Source organism: Danio rerio, chromosome 14 (genome assembly GCF_049306965.1).
Source record: "Danio rerio strain Tuebingen ecotype United States chromosome 14, GRCz12tu, whole genome shotgun sequence".
Lineage (NCBI taxonomy): Eukaryota > Metazoa > Chordata > Actinopteri > Cypriniformes > Danionidae > Danio > Danio rerio.
Genome location: NC_133189.1, coordinates 50,074,337 through 50,093,614, shown reverse-complemented (window position 1 = coordinate 50,093,614; position 19,278 = coordinate 50,074,337). Strand labels below are relative to the sequence as shown.

The 19,278-nt window shown below is 32.5% G+C and overlaps 1 protein-coding gene and 1 non-coding gene across 6 annotated transcripts in view; both read left to right on the top strand.

The window, feature by feature from the left end:
• Window positions 1-2,223: 2,223 nt before the first annotated feature.
• Window positions 2,224-2,300, top strand: mir194b (microRNA 194b). The gene has a single exon (NR_039223.2). It is a non-coding gene; the product is annotated as a microRNA 194b (primary transcript).
• A 4,678-nt stretch (window positions 2,301-6,978) lies between these two features.
• The window catches only part of ehd1a (EH-domain containing 1a), a 32,149-nt gene continuing 19,849 nt past the window's right edge, over window positions 6,979-19,278 (top strand). For 4 of the 5 annotated variants that reach the window (XM_073921314.1, XM_073921313.1, XM_073921311.1 and 1 more), the window contains exons 1-2: window positions 6,979-7,674; window positions 17,093-17,190. In XM_073921314.1, the coding sequence (XP_073777415.1) occupies window positions 7,277-7,674; window positions 17,093-17,190 (496 nt within the window). In that variant the 5' untranslated portion in view covers window positions 6,979-7,276. 5 annotated transcript variants of the gene reach the window in all.

Here is a 19,278-nt window from a genome sequence, read left to right as displayed (position 1 = left end):
TACGCAGCGGATGCCCTTCCGGCCCCAACCCATCCCTGGGAAACATCCACACACACACACTCATACAGAAACGCCAACTGAGCCGAGGTTCGACCTAGCGACCTTCTTGCAGTGAGGCGACAGCACTACCTACTGCGCCACTGCCTCGCCCTTATATAAATATATACATAGATAGATAGATATGTGTGTTATAATGATGATAATATTCAGTACAAAGATAAATATATATTCTGCCGTAATTGTATTAATTTATTTTCTTATTTAAGAAATTATTAGCAGAACTTGTTTGTTTTTTTGTTATTTTATAAATAATTATGAATTTCTCATTATTTAATTGTTCATTCATCAGAGGTTTCAGATTTAATTTGATAATTTGTTATTTATTTAAAACAATGTTAAATAATATTAATAATAATGCATTTTTATTGAATTGATTTATTACATTCCAAAATAATATTTACATTTACTGTGTATTAATTGTATAGGTTTTTCCCTGATTTTAAAACAGCAATAACGCTAAAACAACTTTGATGGAAAAACAATTTTCATTTATTTTTTATTTATTATTATATTATGTTGTCCTTTGTTGGCATTTTACTTTAGAAATAGAGTTTGATCATTTGTAAAGGTAATAATAATTATTAATTTGCGTAATTTAAATATTATTTAATTCTTATTTCATTACTATTTAGGATAATAATAATTATTATATAATTATAATATTTCGTTTAAATTCTTGTTATTAGGTGTTCATTTCATTTTCCTTCGGCTTAGTCTCTTTATTCATCAGGGGTTGCAACAGCGGAATGAACTCCAACTGCAACCCAGTACTGGGAAACTTCCATACACTCTCACATTTACACACACTCTAATACACTACAGCCAATTTAGTTTACCCAAACTCCACACAGAAATGCCAACAGGCCCAGCCCGGACTCGAACCAGCGACCTTCTTGCTGTGAGGCGACAGTGCTAAACACTGAGCCAATGTGTCACCCTGGTATTAGGTGGATTTTGAATATTTTATTAGTGAATCAATTTCAGTTGACATTATTTATAAGACAGTATTCATTTAAATACTTTCTGCAAATCTCGGCTTTTCATGAGAATATTTTGCATGTTGCTCAGGGAAATTGCATATGGGTTATTCTTAAATAAATTATAATTAATTAAATTAATAATATTAACAAATATGTTCAATCTTCCATGACTTTTTAGCAAATTTCCCCTATATAGGAGATACAGTCATATTTGAATTACAGTCAATTTTAATTTTGTCCAAGAACAATATCAGCATAACTTGTTCAGTGCAGGACAAATAAACCCATCCATTGTGTCCAATGTCCAGTTCAACTCACACATGAGTAAACAGTGTTGTATATGGGATGGGCCTCTTGTTTTCTTGTTACTTATTGGATGAATGTATAATAATTAATCTGCCAACAACTTACCCTTTGGCATTCTTCATCTGAATGACAAAAGTTTACACATGCTCCTATTCTCTTTCCTTCTTTTTTTCTGACATGTTTCTATTTGTGTGCTTCAGTATCTATCATCACTTCTGCTTTTTAATACACAAAGGAAAGGGTGAGTTATATTTAGTTATTAGTGCTTGTTTTAGTATTTATGTGACTTTAAATCGCATGCTGTGGAGATTTCGACACCAAATTACATTGTGTAAACATCTATAAACGTGATGATAATCAACACTAAAATGTCTTTTGCTGATTGTTCGAACTAAAATGAGTTGAAACAACACAATTCTTAAGTTTTTTTGGGATAATTTAAATGTTTTACGTTCAATTCACTTAAATTTGTAAAAATACAGTCAAGTTAACTTAATCGATTTGATTTAGGACAACATGAAGGAACTGAGTGGAACCCAGTGTTTTATACAGTTGTTTGTTAGGCAGAACAGACTGAAAAGATTAAGTAATTAACATTACCTTTAGAACTGATTATAAGTTTCAGCATTTAAGGTGTAAAATAGCTTCTAAGTTCAATGGCTTTATGTCAAAGTCGTTGCCTTATAAGAGAATAAACAAAAAAATTATAATATCAGAAAACGAGCAACTCTAAAACTTCTGTCCTTCATATCACATGACTGTCATCAGAATGGTGTGAATAGCAAGATGTTTTTATTGCTGATGATCTTTCAAGTAACTCTTGATGTCTTATCTTTATTAACAGAAGAAATGTGGCTGGACGTTGGACATTGTTGGTGCTCGCTGGGTGTAACAGCCGCTCCATGTGGAAAATGCATTCAAGTGCCCGTGGATAAGCTGTTACCTGCAGAGAGTCACATGTGACGGAAACCGGATGCCATCGTTGCTTTAAACAGATTTATTGTGTTTATATTAATTATTCATGGTGAATCAGATTTAACTAGATTCTTTGTTTTTTTAATTAAATGTTAAATATTTTTAATCGATGCATTTTTTTCAACTGAGTCTTTAAATTCCAATAATATTTACATTTATTGTGTATTAATTTTATAATTAATTTTATAATTTAATAGTTTTGTTGTCTTTAATAGGAGAACAATGGTTTATTATTTACTATATTATGTTGTTATAACAACTGCATTTGGTATGTTTTATCGTTTGGTTGCCATTTTAATTTAAACAGCGAGTTTGATCATTTGTGATTAATAATAATTTATTTATAATATATAAATAATTATTCATTTGGTGCATCAGAGGTTTCAGATTTAACTAGATTTTTTATTTTTAATTAAAGCAATGTTAAATATTATTAATGCATTTTTATTAAATTGGATTATTAAATTGCAATAATATTTACATTTATTTTGTATGAATTAAATTTTTTTCCTTCTCATTGTTAAACAGTTCAAAATGCAAAAACGTTTGTCTTTGATAGGACAAATATATTTTTATTATTTGTTATATTATATTGTTTTAACAAATGCATTTTATATATTTTTGGCATTTTAATTTAAATATAGAGTTTAGTAAAGGTATTAATAATAATTGATTTATTTACTTGAAATGTTATTTAATTAGTTTAATTATTATTATTACTATTATTTATAATTATTATTATTTTATATTTCATACATTTATTTTCCTTCGGCTTAGTCCCTGATTTATCAGCAGTCACACCAGCGGAATGAACCGACAACTACTCTGGCATATGTTTTATGCAGAGGATGCCCTTCTTAGTACTACGAAACATTCATTCATTCATTTTTCTTCGGCTTGGTCCCTTTATTTATCAGGGGTTGCCACAGTGGAATGAACCGCCAACTTATCCAGCATGTTTTACACAGCAGATGTCCTTCCAACCTCATTCCAGTACTAAGAAACATCCATACACTCTCAATTACACTCTTACACTACGGTCAATTTATTTTAATCTCAATTCCCCTGTATGTGTTTGGACTGTGAGGGAAACCAGAGCACCCAGAGGAAACCCATGCCAACACAGGGAGAACATGCAAACTCCACTCAGAAATTCCAACTGACCCAGCTGGGACTTGAATCAGCGACCTTCTTGCTGTGAGGCGACAGTGCTAACCACTGTGTCACCCTTACTGGGAAACATCCATACATTATTATTATTCATATATTTAATTTAAATACTTGTTATTAGGTGTAATTATTTTATTATATTATATAAACAAATTTCATTTGACAATAATAATAATAAAAAAATTGTTAATTTAAATACTTTCCGGGTGTCTCAGCTTTTCCTGAATAAATGTTTTGCATGTCTCTAAGGGTAATTGCATATAGTTTATTCTTAAATAAAAAAGCAGTGAACCTATTAATATTTAAAAATGCATTCAGTTAGAGACCGCATGCAATGCTTTTAATGTGTACACCTAAGCCCGCCCCTAAACCCTACCCCTCACAGTGACGTCACTAACTCTATTGAGTGCATGAGACTGCATGCATGTGGACGTCTGCAACCAGATACTATTGGAGAATACTGGATATATAGTAGGCTACTCATAGATGTATAACAGGGTGTCAAATTCAGATCCTGGAGGGCCGCAGCTCTGCACAGTTTAGTTCCAACCCTGCTTTAACACACTTACCTGTAGGTTTCAAACAAGCCTGAAGGACTCCTTTAGTTTGATCAGGTGTGTTTAATTAGGGTTGGAACTAAAGTGTACAGAGCTGCGGCCCTCCAGGAACTGACTTTGACACCTGTGATGTATTGTATTATTCATTGATGCATTCATTTTCCTTTGATATAGTCCCTTTATTCATCAGGGGTCGCCACAGCAGAATGAACCATCAACTTATCCAGCATGTGTTTTACACAGCTGCAACCCAGTACTAGGAAACATCCATACACACTATTTCACACACATACACTACGACCAGTTTAGTTTATTCAGTTCACCTATGGCGCATGTCTTTGGACTGTGGGTGGAACCGGACCACCCAGAGGAAACCCACGCCAACACAGGGAGAACATGCAAACTTCACACAGAAATGCCGGGACTCAAACTAGCAACATTCTTGCTGCGAGACGACAGTGATAACCACTGAGCCACCGTGTCCCCCTCTGTCTTATTAAAATATATGTTAATATATAACCTTATTTTAATTTTAAAGGGACAGTTCACACGAAAACAAATACAAATTCTGTCATCATTTATTTTCCCTTAACTTGTTTCAAACCCATTTAAGTTTCTTCTGTTGAAATGCTGCAGAATTACTCTATAGCAGTGGTTCTCAAACTGTGGGACATGTACCACTAGTGGTACGTGGGCTTCCTTCTAGTGGTGCGTGGATGAATCAAATATGTCATATGTACATGCTACATATATTCAAATAAATTATCAAAAATGATTTATATATGAATATGATGACATATATTTATGAGGTCCAGGCAACATTTGCAGGTGCTGATAAACATGGAGTGTTTTCTTTTTTTGTAAACTACCATTTTTAACTTTTAAAAGCACATTTTAATTTAAATGTTCTTAATATTAGGAACTAATATGCCTCGTTTTTGAACTGTAAAGAGCTTTAGCTGCTTTACTGGACCTAATACACTACTTTATTTCAATACTACTCATTATGGTGGTACTTGCAAAGACAACTTTTTTCTCAGGTGGTACTTGATGAAAAACGTTTGAGAACCTCTGCTCTATAGTATTTGTTTTTCCTACTATTGAAGTAAATTGTTTTCAGCTTTCTTGAAAATATCTTCTTTTGTGTTCAACAGAGGAAAGAAACTCATCAAGGGTTGGAATCACTTGAGGGAGATTAAATTGTGAGTCAATTTTTATATTTAGGTGAACTGTCCCTTTAAGTGTGACGCGGATCTTGAACGTGTTTTTTTTTATTTATTTTTATGTGTAAATGAGAATACACAATCACAGGATATTAAAAAAGAAAATGAAAAGACAAAAATAACACATTTTTGGAAAAAGAAACAACAACAGAAAACAAACGAAAAACAAAAACAAACATTAAAGGAAAATATTATATAATTGACAAATTTCTGTTGTTTTTAAAGCCTTTTTTTGTAAAAGAGTTAGAAACTGTTTCAAAGTAATACTGCATTTCAGTGATCAAAATATAAAGAAAATGTTTTTGGTTTGAAAATTTACATTTATGTAGATAAAATTGTGTTAATAGGATAAGAAGATTAAGAAAATATGTTTTCTTTTTATGTAATGCTTCTGTTTTAGAATTAACAAAACCAAACAAAACATTTTCCCATAGTAAAGAAATTTTTTTATCCACATTCTCAATTATAAAAAGATAAAAATCCTTCCAAAGCAACCTAGAGTAACTGCATTACCAAAACAGGTGAATCAGAGACTCAGGGTGCTGCCCACAAAATGAACAATTAGTATCAATATCTTTTTTATATCTTACTAAAAGGCGGCTCTTAAGCCTCTTTTACCTGTGAAACCTGGTAGAAACCGTCATCCTGACTCATTCGGCAAACTATTATTTGTAATAATAGTTTATGTTACATAATAAACACTGGTGTAGTAGTTTTACTGTTAGTAGTCGTACTGTTTGCTGTCCAGTGTTCATAGGCACAGCAGCACATTCACAAACACATACTTATCTGCATTGCATTGACTATATAATACATTTATTATAGTGCATCTATAAATTCACGGATATGAAACAGTTAAAATGTGTATTTATGAATAAATATATGTCATTTGAAAAAAATAAGATATATGCTGACAGATTTTTTTCTACATATGATGATTCTTTTACATCCATTTATCGTGCAAGTGTCACTGATGTCCACAAGAGTCCACTATTGTCTAATCAGTGCTCCGTGTCAAAGAGCTGGACAGATAGATTTATCCTCTGAACATGTTATTAATGTTCTTGATTGGGCTTAAAATCTTCATCTGGCAAAGACGAAAGTTTTTTTTCCTTAAAACATTAAAAAAAGACACTTTATATGCTATGCAAAAATAACTCGCTTATCATATAGGCTACTTCACTTACACAGTAAATATATTATATAAATGAGCTAATTTAATTTGATAAGCAACCCTCATGTCAAATGAATGACCTTTTAAAATAGTTATTACGTCTTTAGGATGCTAAAAATATTTGATCAATTGTTTTGATGTCTACAGTGTAAAAAAAACATTGTCACTTATTAATATAATTAATATTGTTTAATACATACATTAAATAATCGTTAAATAAATCATTAGGAAACATTTTTTAATGCCTAAATAATTAGTCAAATTAATAGTCTATGTAAACAAACCTGACCAATAGAAAGACAGAACCCCCTCATGCATATTAATAAGATTTAGAATTCATAATAGCCACGTAACCACTCCGCTTCAGTGCGTATGTTTCGTATGATACGTAACTATTTAATTTCACGAATTTATTTAGTATTCATTGTCCAAAGCTACATTAATGCTTTAGTGGCTGATTAAACGCGACCAAATTCAACAAACAGGTTGAGCAAAATCTGAGGCTTTTATTATGAAGGATGCCCCAAGTTTCCGCATACGAACTACAGTCGGATTTTCTTATTGAAAGTTGCGAAGAGATCTGATTAGATTAGCATTAGTGCAACTTTAAACGACGTGCTGTCCTAGAAAGCGTGTCGCAACCGCCTCATATACACGCATTGCGTTATAATACATTACATTACGTTACACTGCAGTTCAGGGGTTTGCCGGAGGGAAGTACAGGGCAGTACAGGGGTGGGACAGTCAGTCAAAGTTTCGACAGGACGTTTTTTGAGAAGAGAGTGGCGGTGTCTTTTAATCTCGAAATAAAGTCGTCGTGTAACGTCCACCATGTTCAGCTGGTCGAATAGAGATGGTAAGAAAGACCCAGAACTTTTCCAAAACGTGTCCGATGGACTGAAGCGCCTTTACCGCACCAAACTCTTCCCTCTGGAGGACACCTATCATTTCCACGACTTCCATTCACCGGCGCTCGAAGATGCGGATTTTGACAACAAGCCCATGGTGCTGCTGGTGGGACAGTACTCGACCGGGAAGACCACCTTCATCAGGCATTTAATGGAGCAGGATTTCCCCGGGATGAGGATAGGCCCAGAGCCGACGACGGATTCCTTCATTGCGGTTATGCACGGTGAGCAAGAAGGCGTCATACCTGGTAATGCGCTGGTGGTGGATCCGAAAAAGCCTTTCCGAAAACTCAACGCATTTGGCAACGCTTTCCTCAACAGGTAATCTAACAGATTATTCACTCACACTAAAGAATCCACAGTGAAAAGCTCAGATGTAAGAGTTTATATTAGATTGTATAGATAATGACAGGTGTGTGCGTAGGTTAACTAAGGTTACGGCTTGATTTGTGTTTGTGAATCAGGAAATTACGCCAAAGTGAGTGTAACTGTGTAACCTTTCGTTGACATTTACTAATGCTGGTGTTGCAGGCTCAGATTCAGGCATGTCAGTAATTTTGTCCTCTAGCAGTGACAGATTGAGAGGATATGCTAGTTGATAGATTTTCCTAATATTTGTGTTTATCTTGATGACACAGTAATCATTCATAAATTGTACTGTCTGCACTTAGGCCTACTCTCTTTAAAAAGGTCAAGAGAACGAAACTGTATGTTATTATAAATGTTCAGTACTGAGATGCATAGATATTGCAAGCAACACACTGAATTAGACTTGAAATTTGGGTTTGGAGTTGAAAAAGTTAACCAATCATTTGTTTTATATACAAAAACAAAACATTCTCAGTGTCTGTGTTTAGGTCTGAAAGTCACATTAAGATTCAGTTCAATTCATCCTTATTTCTGTAGCGCTTTTTCAATGTAGATTGTGTCAAAGCAACTTAACATAGAAGATTCTAGACCATTGAAACAGTGTAAGTTCAGTTTTCAGAGTTTTAGTTCAGTGTGGTTAATTTTCACTGCTGAAAGTCCAAACACTGAAGAGCAAATCCATCGATGCACAGCTCCACAAGTCCCAAACTGAGCAAGCCAGAGGCGACAGTGATAGATTAAAATTTAGTTAGATTAAAAATTAAAAAATATTTTAAATAAATTAAAATAAGAACATACATACATACACATTTATTTAAGTATATATACTTATGCCCCCTGGGGTATTATTAACAATTTTAGATAGATAGATAGATAGATAAATAAGATAGATAGATAGATAGATAGATGGATGGATGGATGGATGGATGGATGGATGGATGGATGGATGGATGGATAGATTGTAAATATTAACCTAAAGTTATATTGAAAATTAGTGTAGAAAAAGTGTACAGAAATTGTTAATAAATGTGATTTGATTACAAAGAAACTGAAAATGACAAATTTAAGTGAAAAATTGAAGTAGAATACTGTCATACCTGTATATTTAATACTATTCGGGATGTCCTGATCAGTTTTTTTCCCCCTCGAGTCGGAGTCATTTTATTTTGTGTATCTACTGATACCGAAACCCGATCTGATACCTCTATAGTACATAAAAAAAAAGAGCGCAAAATCAGATCCAGAATGTTCCTTATTTGTTGTTTTATTCACCTTATTTTAACATTTAACAATTCTGTTAACAAACAGAGCACTTTTGTGAAGTAGCTTGAACAATCAAGCAATAAGTAACATCAATTCTTCACTTTTGGACTTTACTGCAACAGCAAATATAAAAAAATCTAACATAAAAACAAAGAGCTCCTCAATCCCAAGTTTACATATCTCACAGTTTGCAATGGCAATGTTGTTGTCATCAACTTTATAATACCTCCAGCCCGCTTCAAGCTGCTTCTGTGTTCTACTTTGTCGGCATTTAACCAATCCGCTTGTTAAGTGTGACGTCATGCGAAGCGACTTCCGGGTCCAAGAGCTCTATTCAATTGAATGGGGAGATTTATGAAATGGTAATAATAAACGTTTACAAAGCGATTTAAGGCTTTCAAAAATCACGATCACAGTATATATGTCCAATTATTCAATGGCCAGAAAGTGATTAATTTTTTATAAATTGTTAAAATTTTGGTATTTGTTATGCAGCAAGCCCAGAGAATGTTGTGTGCACTATGACTTTATATAAAATTAACTTTAATGTGTGATAGGAATAAAACGTGATCATAAACAAATGATTTCTCCACTCAAATGAGTGGCGGCTTGGACCCGGAAGCAGTATACATACGTCACAAACACGTCACCATTTAACAAGCGGATAGGGTCTCTGCCACAAAGTGATGTCATGCCGCACGTGTTGCTGTGTCTGTGTGAGGTCAAGAAAGAGGTCTAACTCTGTTACGCCGAATAACTATAGATGTGTTAAAAAATTATATATATATATATATATATATATATATATTCATTCAAGTCCTGATCAGGAGGTAACATCCAATTTCGATAGAGTCTAAAAACTGTGTGATCAGGCCAGATTTACGATTATGTGACATCCCTAATTAATACCATAATTATTTGCCCTTTCTCTCAAATTATGATATATAATAGTAATAATTTATCATTTAAACATACTTGAAATGAGCCAATATAAGTTTCTGATGGTATGATATCCTTGGATAAATATATCATGGTTTCAGAGTATACCGGTATTGTGATTACTGCTCTAAAATAAGTTATTTTTAAATGTTTGAATAAAAAAACCTTATTTAACACAACATGTTTCAAGTTAGGAAACATTTATAATATTTTGGAACAGTAAACCTTTCCAACTAAATAGTTCAAATAAATTTACTTCTGCTCTCTTTGTTAGTTTAAAAAACACTGATTTCTTTACATATACCTTAGGAATGGTGCAGTATAACAGAAACTTTTAGCGGATTTAAAACCTTGACTTTTCCAAACCGCGGGAAACCTTTTTTATTGCAATTATTACAATTAATTACAATTAATAGCTATTTTCCTCTCTTCATTTTCTTTGGTAGCTGAAAAGTTGCGAATTTTTTTTTCTTTTTAAACAAAAGCAATGTTTTGAAACTCCTTTGCTTCTCTTCATTTGTTCATTCTTTCAGAAATGATTTATATATAATCATATATGTGCTCATCCTAAAATAGCCTAGTTCTTTGCATTTTTTGAGTCATTTATTGGACAAAATACTGTATCCATTTGTTTTTATTTATGACCTCATAATTATTCAGTCATTACTCACTTGAGTTATGTCATAGTTTCCGTGTGCTGGATTGAGTCATTATGGCATGTGCTGAGAGCAGGTGTTGCACAAACCCTCCTTCCTGAACTTGAATAAGTCTAAAAGGCTTTTCCAAAATAACCTATAGGCTCATTGTTGCAGTACATGAGGACTGGACACTGGACACACACACATGGTAACAGTGGCAGATTTCTTTGCCGTGTCGGGTGTTGAATCTGCTCAAGTGGATTGAATCAGGGTTTAGCAAAGTTCTGCCATATGCCTGTTTAAATAGCTCAAGGCTGACGCAGCAAAATTAAAGTTCCCATGAAATTAAAATGAAGTTTTTTTAGGTGTATCCATATGTTAATTTTAAAGATATCTACACACTAGTGTCCTCTAAAAAAGTGACAAAATTTACATTTAGAAGATGTAAATCTGATTTAAACATCCAAAGCTTGCATTTATTCACTAAATGATCAACTTTTTTTTCAAATGACCTCATACGACAGTTTCTCATCTTATCTTCTGACCAATCAAATGCTCTCTAGTATCTGACATGCCCCGCCCTCTTCTCATTTGCTTTTCATTTGATGCGTTTGATCTCAACCACTCTCACTGGCAGGGCTGTAGTAAAATTAAAACACTTATTTTAACTTCATTTTTAGAAATTTTTAATAAAGTTTGCACAAAACAGTCAACAAAAAAAATAAATAAATAAATAAAAAAACAGAGACATCCCCAACACTAATTTCCATTTTGTGGCTTTTACAGAAGAGACACAGAGCTAACAGTCTGCAAACATCAAAGTCCTCAAGTGTAACACAAATGCACAGCAAGTGTACGGATAGTGTGCATACACAGCTCCCATACTGTAATAACAAATAAATGTAAAAGGGGGGACCTTTTGAGATAGTATGGGATTAAATGTCCTCCTTCTCTAAGAAATGTAAATTGTCAATGTAAGTAGTAAATTGAGACCATGTTTCAAAAAATTAAATAGTAGGTAAATTACATTTTTTTCAAGCTGAATAAAATACATCACGTTATTGATCCATCTATGTGGCTCAGTTTTTTCCAATAGAGAAGAATCAAATGCCCTGCCAATAGTGCAGTGAAAGCAATTACTCTACATATTTCTTCTTTAAGCACAGTATTTACGGAGGTTGGTTCCAAAAAGTGCCAACAGAGGTTCAGGTTCAATAAGAAAACCATACATGTAACTATATGTTTGAAAAATATCTTTCCAAAACAAACGGGAGATTTTAGGACTTACATTTTAGTGTTTTTATGTAGTATATATATATATATATATATATATATATATATATATATATATATATATATATATATATAAAGCCTGATATAACATTTATAAGTAGTAATTTATTAGTAATACACTTAAAAATTTTTGTTTAATATGGTAAGGTTGTATACTAGTATTCCACTGTATTACATTGACAGGGATATTCAATAATAATAATAATAATAATAAATACTGCCACTTTTCTAATTAAATAGCATATATAAATATATATATTTTAAACGCACAGGCTAATTCACATATTTGATGATCTGAATGATGATAATAAATAAGAAGTATCTTTTTTTAATACTGAACAACACTTGATGTTTCTATCTCTGTCAGTGACTCAGTGAGTTTAAACGAGTACATTCTCTCAGTGCTTCTGTCACTGTGTTTAATCCTTTCTGTGCAAGACTGTATGGTATTGTTAATTCCACACGAACTGTAAAGTGTTTAATATTGGTAGTTCATTTTGAAATAAAAAAAGGCGAAATGGTCGTTAAGAGTTACATTTTTTGCTGGAGGAAACAGCTGTGCTGATGAGGTCAACGCCGAGAAAACCCAACTGCTCCTCCGTGACATTGGGATACAGGGGATAGAAGGTTATCTATATCAAAGAACTGCAAATAAGCAGATATTATAACAATTCATCGATAAACACATACCTCGTTCTCTTGGTGTTCACGGCTGTGGTTTACTGATCAAATGAAAAACAAAAGATGGGGTGGAGTCGAACTCTGCCGCCATTTTCATATCAAATTTAAAGGGGACTGAGGCGATAACTTAGTGTACAGTTTATGAGCTAATCGCAGAATTTTTAGGGGAGCTAAGTAGAAATATAGGGGGGGGGGCTACAGCCTCGCAACGCCCATGTTCCAAAACCTCCCTAGATTTGGGCAGAACCAAAGCAGGTGGGCGGTTGTGGCTGGTGAATTTGAGAATCTACTGCATTGTAGACTAACAGTAGGATAGATCCTAGACCATTTTAAATGTGTAAAATGTAGCTGATGAAGTATTTTCAACTGAATAAGGGCATGTCTGGTACAGTGTGATGATGAGTGAGTGTGTACGTTTAAAATGCCATCTCATTCTGACTCTGTGAAGTCCCTGCTCAAGTCAAGATGGCAGGAGGTTTGACAAAACACTATTGGCTGTTTTTTTAAAGGGGTGGAGCTACTCTATGTCCCGCCTTCTCTTCATGTTTCAGTTCAGATTAGGTCAAATATCAAATAAAAAAAAATCACATTTCAAAGCACTTCACGGGACCTTTGAATATCCGATCTCAAAACAGAGAACCATACAACCCACAATTATAATAATGGTATTTCACTCTGAATATATTTCCCCTTTTTTCCACTCTCGATGTTGGTCATGGGATTGTTTGTGGTCTTATGTAATGATGGATTTTCAGCAAGTGTAATCTGGTTGTTTCAGAGTTTTCAATATTTTAAAAATGTGAAACTCACTTCTTCAATTTTTTGCAAAACAAAGGAATTGCCTAAAAAGTTTAAAGACACATAAATGCACTTATATTCAATAACAAAAGATATCTGGAACATGCATGATACCATTTTAGTAGACACTTCAAAACACTGTGAACAATTAGTATTTATTTAAAGTTTTATAATAATGTCTTTTAGGAACATTTAATGTTGTGTCAGCAGTGGCATGGACCGATATAAGATTCTAACGGTATGATAACCTGGACAAAAATTTCATGTTATTGTGATTACTGCTCTAAAATATGTTATTTTTAAATGTCTGGATAAAAAAAAAACGTAAAAAAAATAGAACACATTATATTTTATTTTAACAAATATTTAAAATGTGTTAGCTTAATTTAGTTTATGTTTAAAATGTGCTAAAAACATAAAAAAATCTTACATATACCTTAGGAACTGTATACCAGAAAATGTTAGCGGTTCCAAACCGTGGTAAACTTTGAAACCGGTTATCATCCCATAAAGACTTAATAGACACAATTTGTTTTTAAAATTAAGAAAAAATTCTTAAAATTGATCATAAACATTTACTTTGCAATGCACAATACATTTTTATATTATTATAACTTTTAACGTTATAATTTTTCCAGTTATTATCAAATAAACACAGTGTGATTAAAGCAATAATCATAAAAAAGAAAATCTGATACCATCACATACCTAAAATCAAAATTATCAGCCTCCTGTATAAAAAATACATTTCTAATATTTCCAAGTGATTTTTTAACAGAGGAAGGGCATTTTTCACAGTATTTGCTATTGTATTTTTGGTTTGAAGAAAGTTTTTTTACTTTTAGGTACTTTTAATTTCTTTTAGTTTGGTTGGAATAATATATATACAGTTGAAGTCAGAATTATTAGAATTAAGAATATCAGAATTAAGTCAGAATTATTGGATTTTCTTTTTTTTCTTTTTTAAATATTTCCCTAAATGATGTTTAACAGAGCAAGGAAATTTTCACAGTATGTCTGATAATATTTTTTCTTCTTTAGAAAGTCTCATTTGTTTTATTTCAGATAGAATAAAAGCAGTTTTTAAAACCATCATTATACAATAACCTGCTTAGTTAACCTAATTAACCTAGTTCAACCTTAAAATGTCACTTTAAGCTGTATAGAAGAGTCTTGAAAAAGATCTAGTGAAATATTATTTACTTTCATCATGGCAAAGAAAAAATAAATCAGTTATTAGAGATTAGTTATTGGTTTAGAAATGTGTTAAAAACCCTTCTCTCCGTTAAACAGAAAACATTGACAAAAATAAACAAGGGGGCTAATAATTCAGGGGGCTAATAATTCTGACTTTTATATGCATTTATATGGCACTTTAAGCTGAATACTGTATTTTGCTAAATAAAAGTATTATGTAAGGTCATCACGGCAAAAAAAAATTATTAGAAAATAGGTATTACTAAAAAATGTGCTGAAAATATTCTCTCTTAAATGGTCATTTACAATAAATACTTGAAAAATAGTTAACGTTTCTTATTGCTTATCCTTTACTTCTGAAAAAAATATACCTGTAATTTATTTTTTTTCTTTCTTTCTTTCTTTCTTTCTTTCTTTCTTTCTTTCTTTCTTTCTTTCTTTCTTTCTTTCTTTCTTTCTTTCTTTCTTTCTATTCTACTTAGTTTCTATTATTCTTTCTTTCTTTCTTTCTTTCTTTCTTTCGATTCTACTTTGTTTCTATTCTTTCTTTCTTTCTTTCTCTCTATTCTACTTAGTTTCTTTCTTTCTTTCTTTCTTTCTTTCTTTCTTTCTTTCTATTCTACTTAGTTTATATTATTCTTTCTTTCTTTCTTTCTTTCTTTCTTTTTTTCTTTCTTTCTTTCTTTCTTTCTTTCTTTCTTTCTTTCTTTCTTTCTTTCTTTCTTTCTTTTTTTTCTTTCTTTCTTTCTTTCTTTCTTTCTTTCTTTCTTTCTTTCTTTCTTTCTTTCTTTCTTTCTTTCTTTCTCTCTTATTTTCTATTCTACTTAGTTTCTATTATTCTTTCTTTCTTTCTTTCTTTCTTTCTCTTTCTATTCTACTTAATTTCTATTTTTCTTTCTTTCTTTCTCTTTTGATTCTACTCAGTTTCTTTCTTTCTTTCTTTCTTTCTTTCTTTCTTTCTTTCTATCTTTCTTTCTATTCTACTTAGTTTCTATTATTCTTTCTTTCTTTTCTTTCTTTCTTTCTTTCTTTCTTTCTTTCTTTCTTTCTTTCTTTCTTTCTTTCTTTCTTTCTCTTTCTATTCTACTTAGTTTCTATTATTCTTTCTTTCTTTCTTTCTTTCTTTCTTTCTTTCTTTCTTTCTTTCTTTCTTTCTTTCTTTCTCTTTCTATTCTACTTAGTTTCTATTATTCTTTCTTTCTTTCTTCCTTTTCTTTCTTTCTTTCTTTCTTTCTTTCTTTCTTTCTTTCTTTCTTTCTTTCTTTCTTTCTTTCTTTCTTTCTTTCTTTCTTTCTTTCTCTCTCTCTCTCTCTCTCTCTCTCTCTCTCTCTCTCTCTCTCTCTCTCTCTCTCTCTCTCATCCAATTCTAATGTCTTGCAGTTTGTGATTAGATGACACAGAATGTCATTGTCAGCCAGTAATGGTCAAATTAAATATTTAATCATCTGTTTCTGTAATGTAATCATGTGTCAGCTCTCGTCGATGTGTTCAGGATGGCAGTCTCTTGTCGCAGCCTGCATCAAAGTTTTGATCTTAAACAAGCTTCAAACATGACAAAACCTTTGGACGGCATTACCAGTGTTTTTAGGGAAGCGTAATCCCCTGTGTGTTTGCTCTGAGGTTTCTGAGCTTTATTAAGAGTAGCTGTAATCTGCAGTCTTGTGACTCAGATTCACATGTGTGTATTTGGACGGAGCCGTCGGCTGACAGGGAGAAAGACTGTAAATCATAGGAGACAATCCACGTCTTTGTTTAACCAAAGTTCATCTTGTGCTGTTATTACAGTATGAGGCTGATACTCATTTTCAGTATGAGGTCTCAGGGTTATGGAAAATTTTATGAAGTTGTATTAAAACTGCTTTTTCTTTTAAAAATGATTCATACTTTTATATTTTCTTTATGGTTTCAACAGTACCATCAGTTTGCCAATCTTTAAGTCTTTATTAACATACACTGATGGGGTGGGGTAGAGACGGGGTCGGAAACATGTTTGCTATCATGAATTCAAGAAACAAAGAAATTAAAAACAAAAATAGCTTAAAACAGAATAATTATACTTTTTACGCTGTGGTGACACGGTGACTCAGTGGTTAGCACTGTCTTCTCACAGTAAGAAGGTCGTTGGTTTGAGTCCTGGCTGGGTCAGTTGACATTTCAATGTGGAGTTTGTATGTTCTCCTCCAGCTTGTGTGGGTTTTTTCTGGGTGCTCCAGGCAGAGTTTATCGGTGTTTCCCAGTACTGGGTTGCAGCTGGAAGGGCATCAGCTCCCTACAACATATGCTGGAATAGTTGGCGGTTCATTCTGCTGTGGCAATCCCTGATAAATAAGGGACTAATCCGAAGGAAAATTAATGAACCTCACGACTGTATTAAAACATTGCAAACGTTTTAAAAATCTCTCTTAATATGATATATTATTAGATGGTATTAATATCTGTTTGTCAATTTTTTTTTGTTCTCCGTATCTTCAGAAAGACTAAAAAAATTTATAATCTTGGGTTCATAAAATGTCGCCAAACCTGTTAAGCTCTTGTTTATTTCTTCTTTTTTTTCTCTGCAGGTTTATGTGTGCACAGTTAAACAACCCGGTACTTGAGAGCATCAGTATCATCGATACTCCAGGCATCCTGTCAGGGGAGAAACAGAGGATCAGCAGAGGTCAGCAGCAGCCTTGGGGGCTTTTTGGCATATTTAAAAAATATATATATTTAACCTAAACTTACTTTAAACTTTAAAAAAGAAATGCAATTATCATTGAAATGTTAAAGCATAATTGGACGATTATTGTAGGTTTTAATTTATTTATGAAATTAAAGGAGTTCAAAGTGGACAGAATAAAGGTATTTTGTATTTATTTCATGATGACAGTAAATATTATTTTACTAAATATTTTCAAGACACTTCTATACAGCTTAAAGTGACATTTAAAGGCTTAACTGGGTTAATTGGGTTAACTAGGTAGGCTAGGGTAATATAGCTTAAAGGGACTAATAATTTTGACTTAAAATGTTTTCAAAAAAATAAAAACTGCTTTTATTCTAGCCAAAATAAAACAAATAAGACTTTCTCCAGAAGAAAAATATTATCAGACATACTGTGAAAACCTCCTTTATTTTTCCTTTATTTCCTATATTGTTCCTTTATTTTTCTTTAAATATTATAATACTTTTTAAATTTGTTTATTCTTTTTTTTAAATTTTATTTAAAAACAACATATCCATATTTTTTGCCATCTTATTTAATAATCCCGAGTCCTGACATTTTCAGATTGCTGATCATTTCTTTCCGAAGAAACAAATGCGTTTTAATCTGAATTCATCTTTTCCTTTGTCACTTCCTTCACATAACTGTAGTATAGGGCCTTTTAAAAAAAATCCCAGATCTAGATTTAAATAGATTTTTTCCTCCACAAAAAATGGTTGTTGTTGAAGCTTATTAACCTGTAAAACCTTATCGTATAATAATTAATTATAGGTATAAAAATCTAGTAACACTTTAGGTCACAATTCATGCTATTAACTACAAGTGTAATTACCTGCTTATTATTAGGATATGAACTGTTCATTAGTTTGTTTAGTAGTTATAAAGTATGATCTTATTCCACATCCCTAATCCTCCCCAAAACCTAAACTCAACTACTACCTTACTAACTGTTAATAAACAGCTAATTAGTTGTTTATTAAGCTAATAGTTTTAGTTAATGGTTTGTTAACACCATGAATTGTGACCTAAAGTGTTACCTAAACAAAAAAAGCTGTCATTAAAATATTTAATAGATCTAGATCTATTTCTAATTGCATACAAGACTTTTATAATAATAATAATAATAATAATAACAATGATAATATTATTATTATTATTATTATTAATAATTAAACCATTTTATGCAACCACAGTGAAAGTTAACTCATAATGATTGTTAAAAAGGGAACGTTTTTCAACACCATTTATTTTATTTATTTATTTATTTTTTTCAAAGAACATGCTTTCAGAGGTTTTCATTTTTAATTTGTTATATCAGTTCATAAAAATTACTGACATTAGGCTAGTGGGCAGTGTTGCCAGATTGTGCAGTTTTGAAGTAATTGTGTGGGTAAAAAAGGTCATTGGTGATTGACAAAATTTGTTTTTAAAATATAAATTTTATATGCAACTTATTTAACAAAACATAACTGTGCTCCTACTATGGCAAGGAAAGTTGTATCCAAATCTGACTCCCGGACAAATCTTACTCCCCTTCGCGTACACCCGCATCACCCAGAGCCTGCAGGTAAACTCACAGCAGTCATCATGACACTTTTATCGAACATTTTTTTTTCGCAATTGACGGCAAGAACAAAAAAAGAAGCGTTGTCTGATTGACAAACAGCGCACAAGTATGTTCAAAAGAAATGCCAAATGGGACAATTTTATGCCCCATTTTTAAAGTAAATACTCTATTAGATACTCTAATAGGTAGTGTAAGGGCATACTTGCACTATGCCATCCGTACCGTGCCCAGGCCCATTTCCCGGATCGTTTGAGAAGTGTGAGTGTGCTGAATCGGGCTCAAGCACGGTTCACTTGGCCGGCCCTGGCCCGGTTGAAAGAGGTGGGCCTGCGCGCGGATCACTTGGGCTTTGGCGCGGTACGCTTGTGTGTGAGTGCAAAATGCGCCAAAGCCCGAAACTGAAAGCGATACGTGACTTTTAAGGGGCTGTTTCATATGGATTTATTAATCATTCTTACTGTTCAGTGAACGCAAAC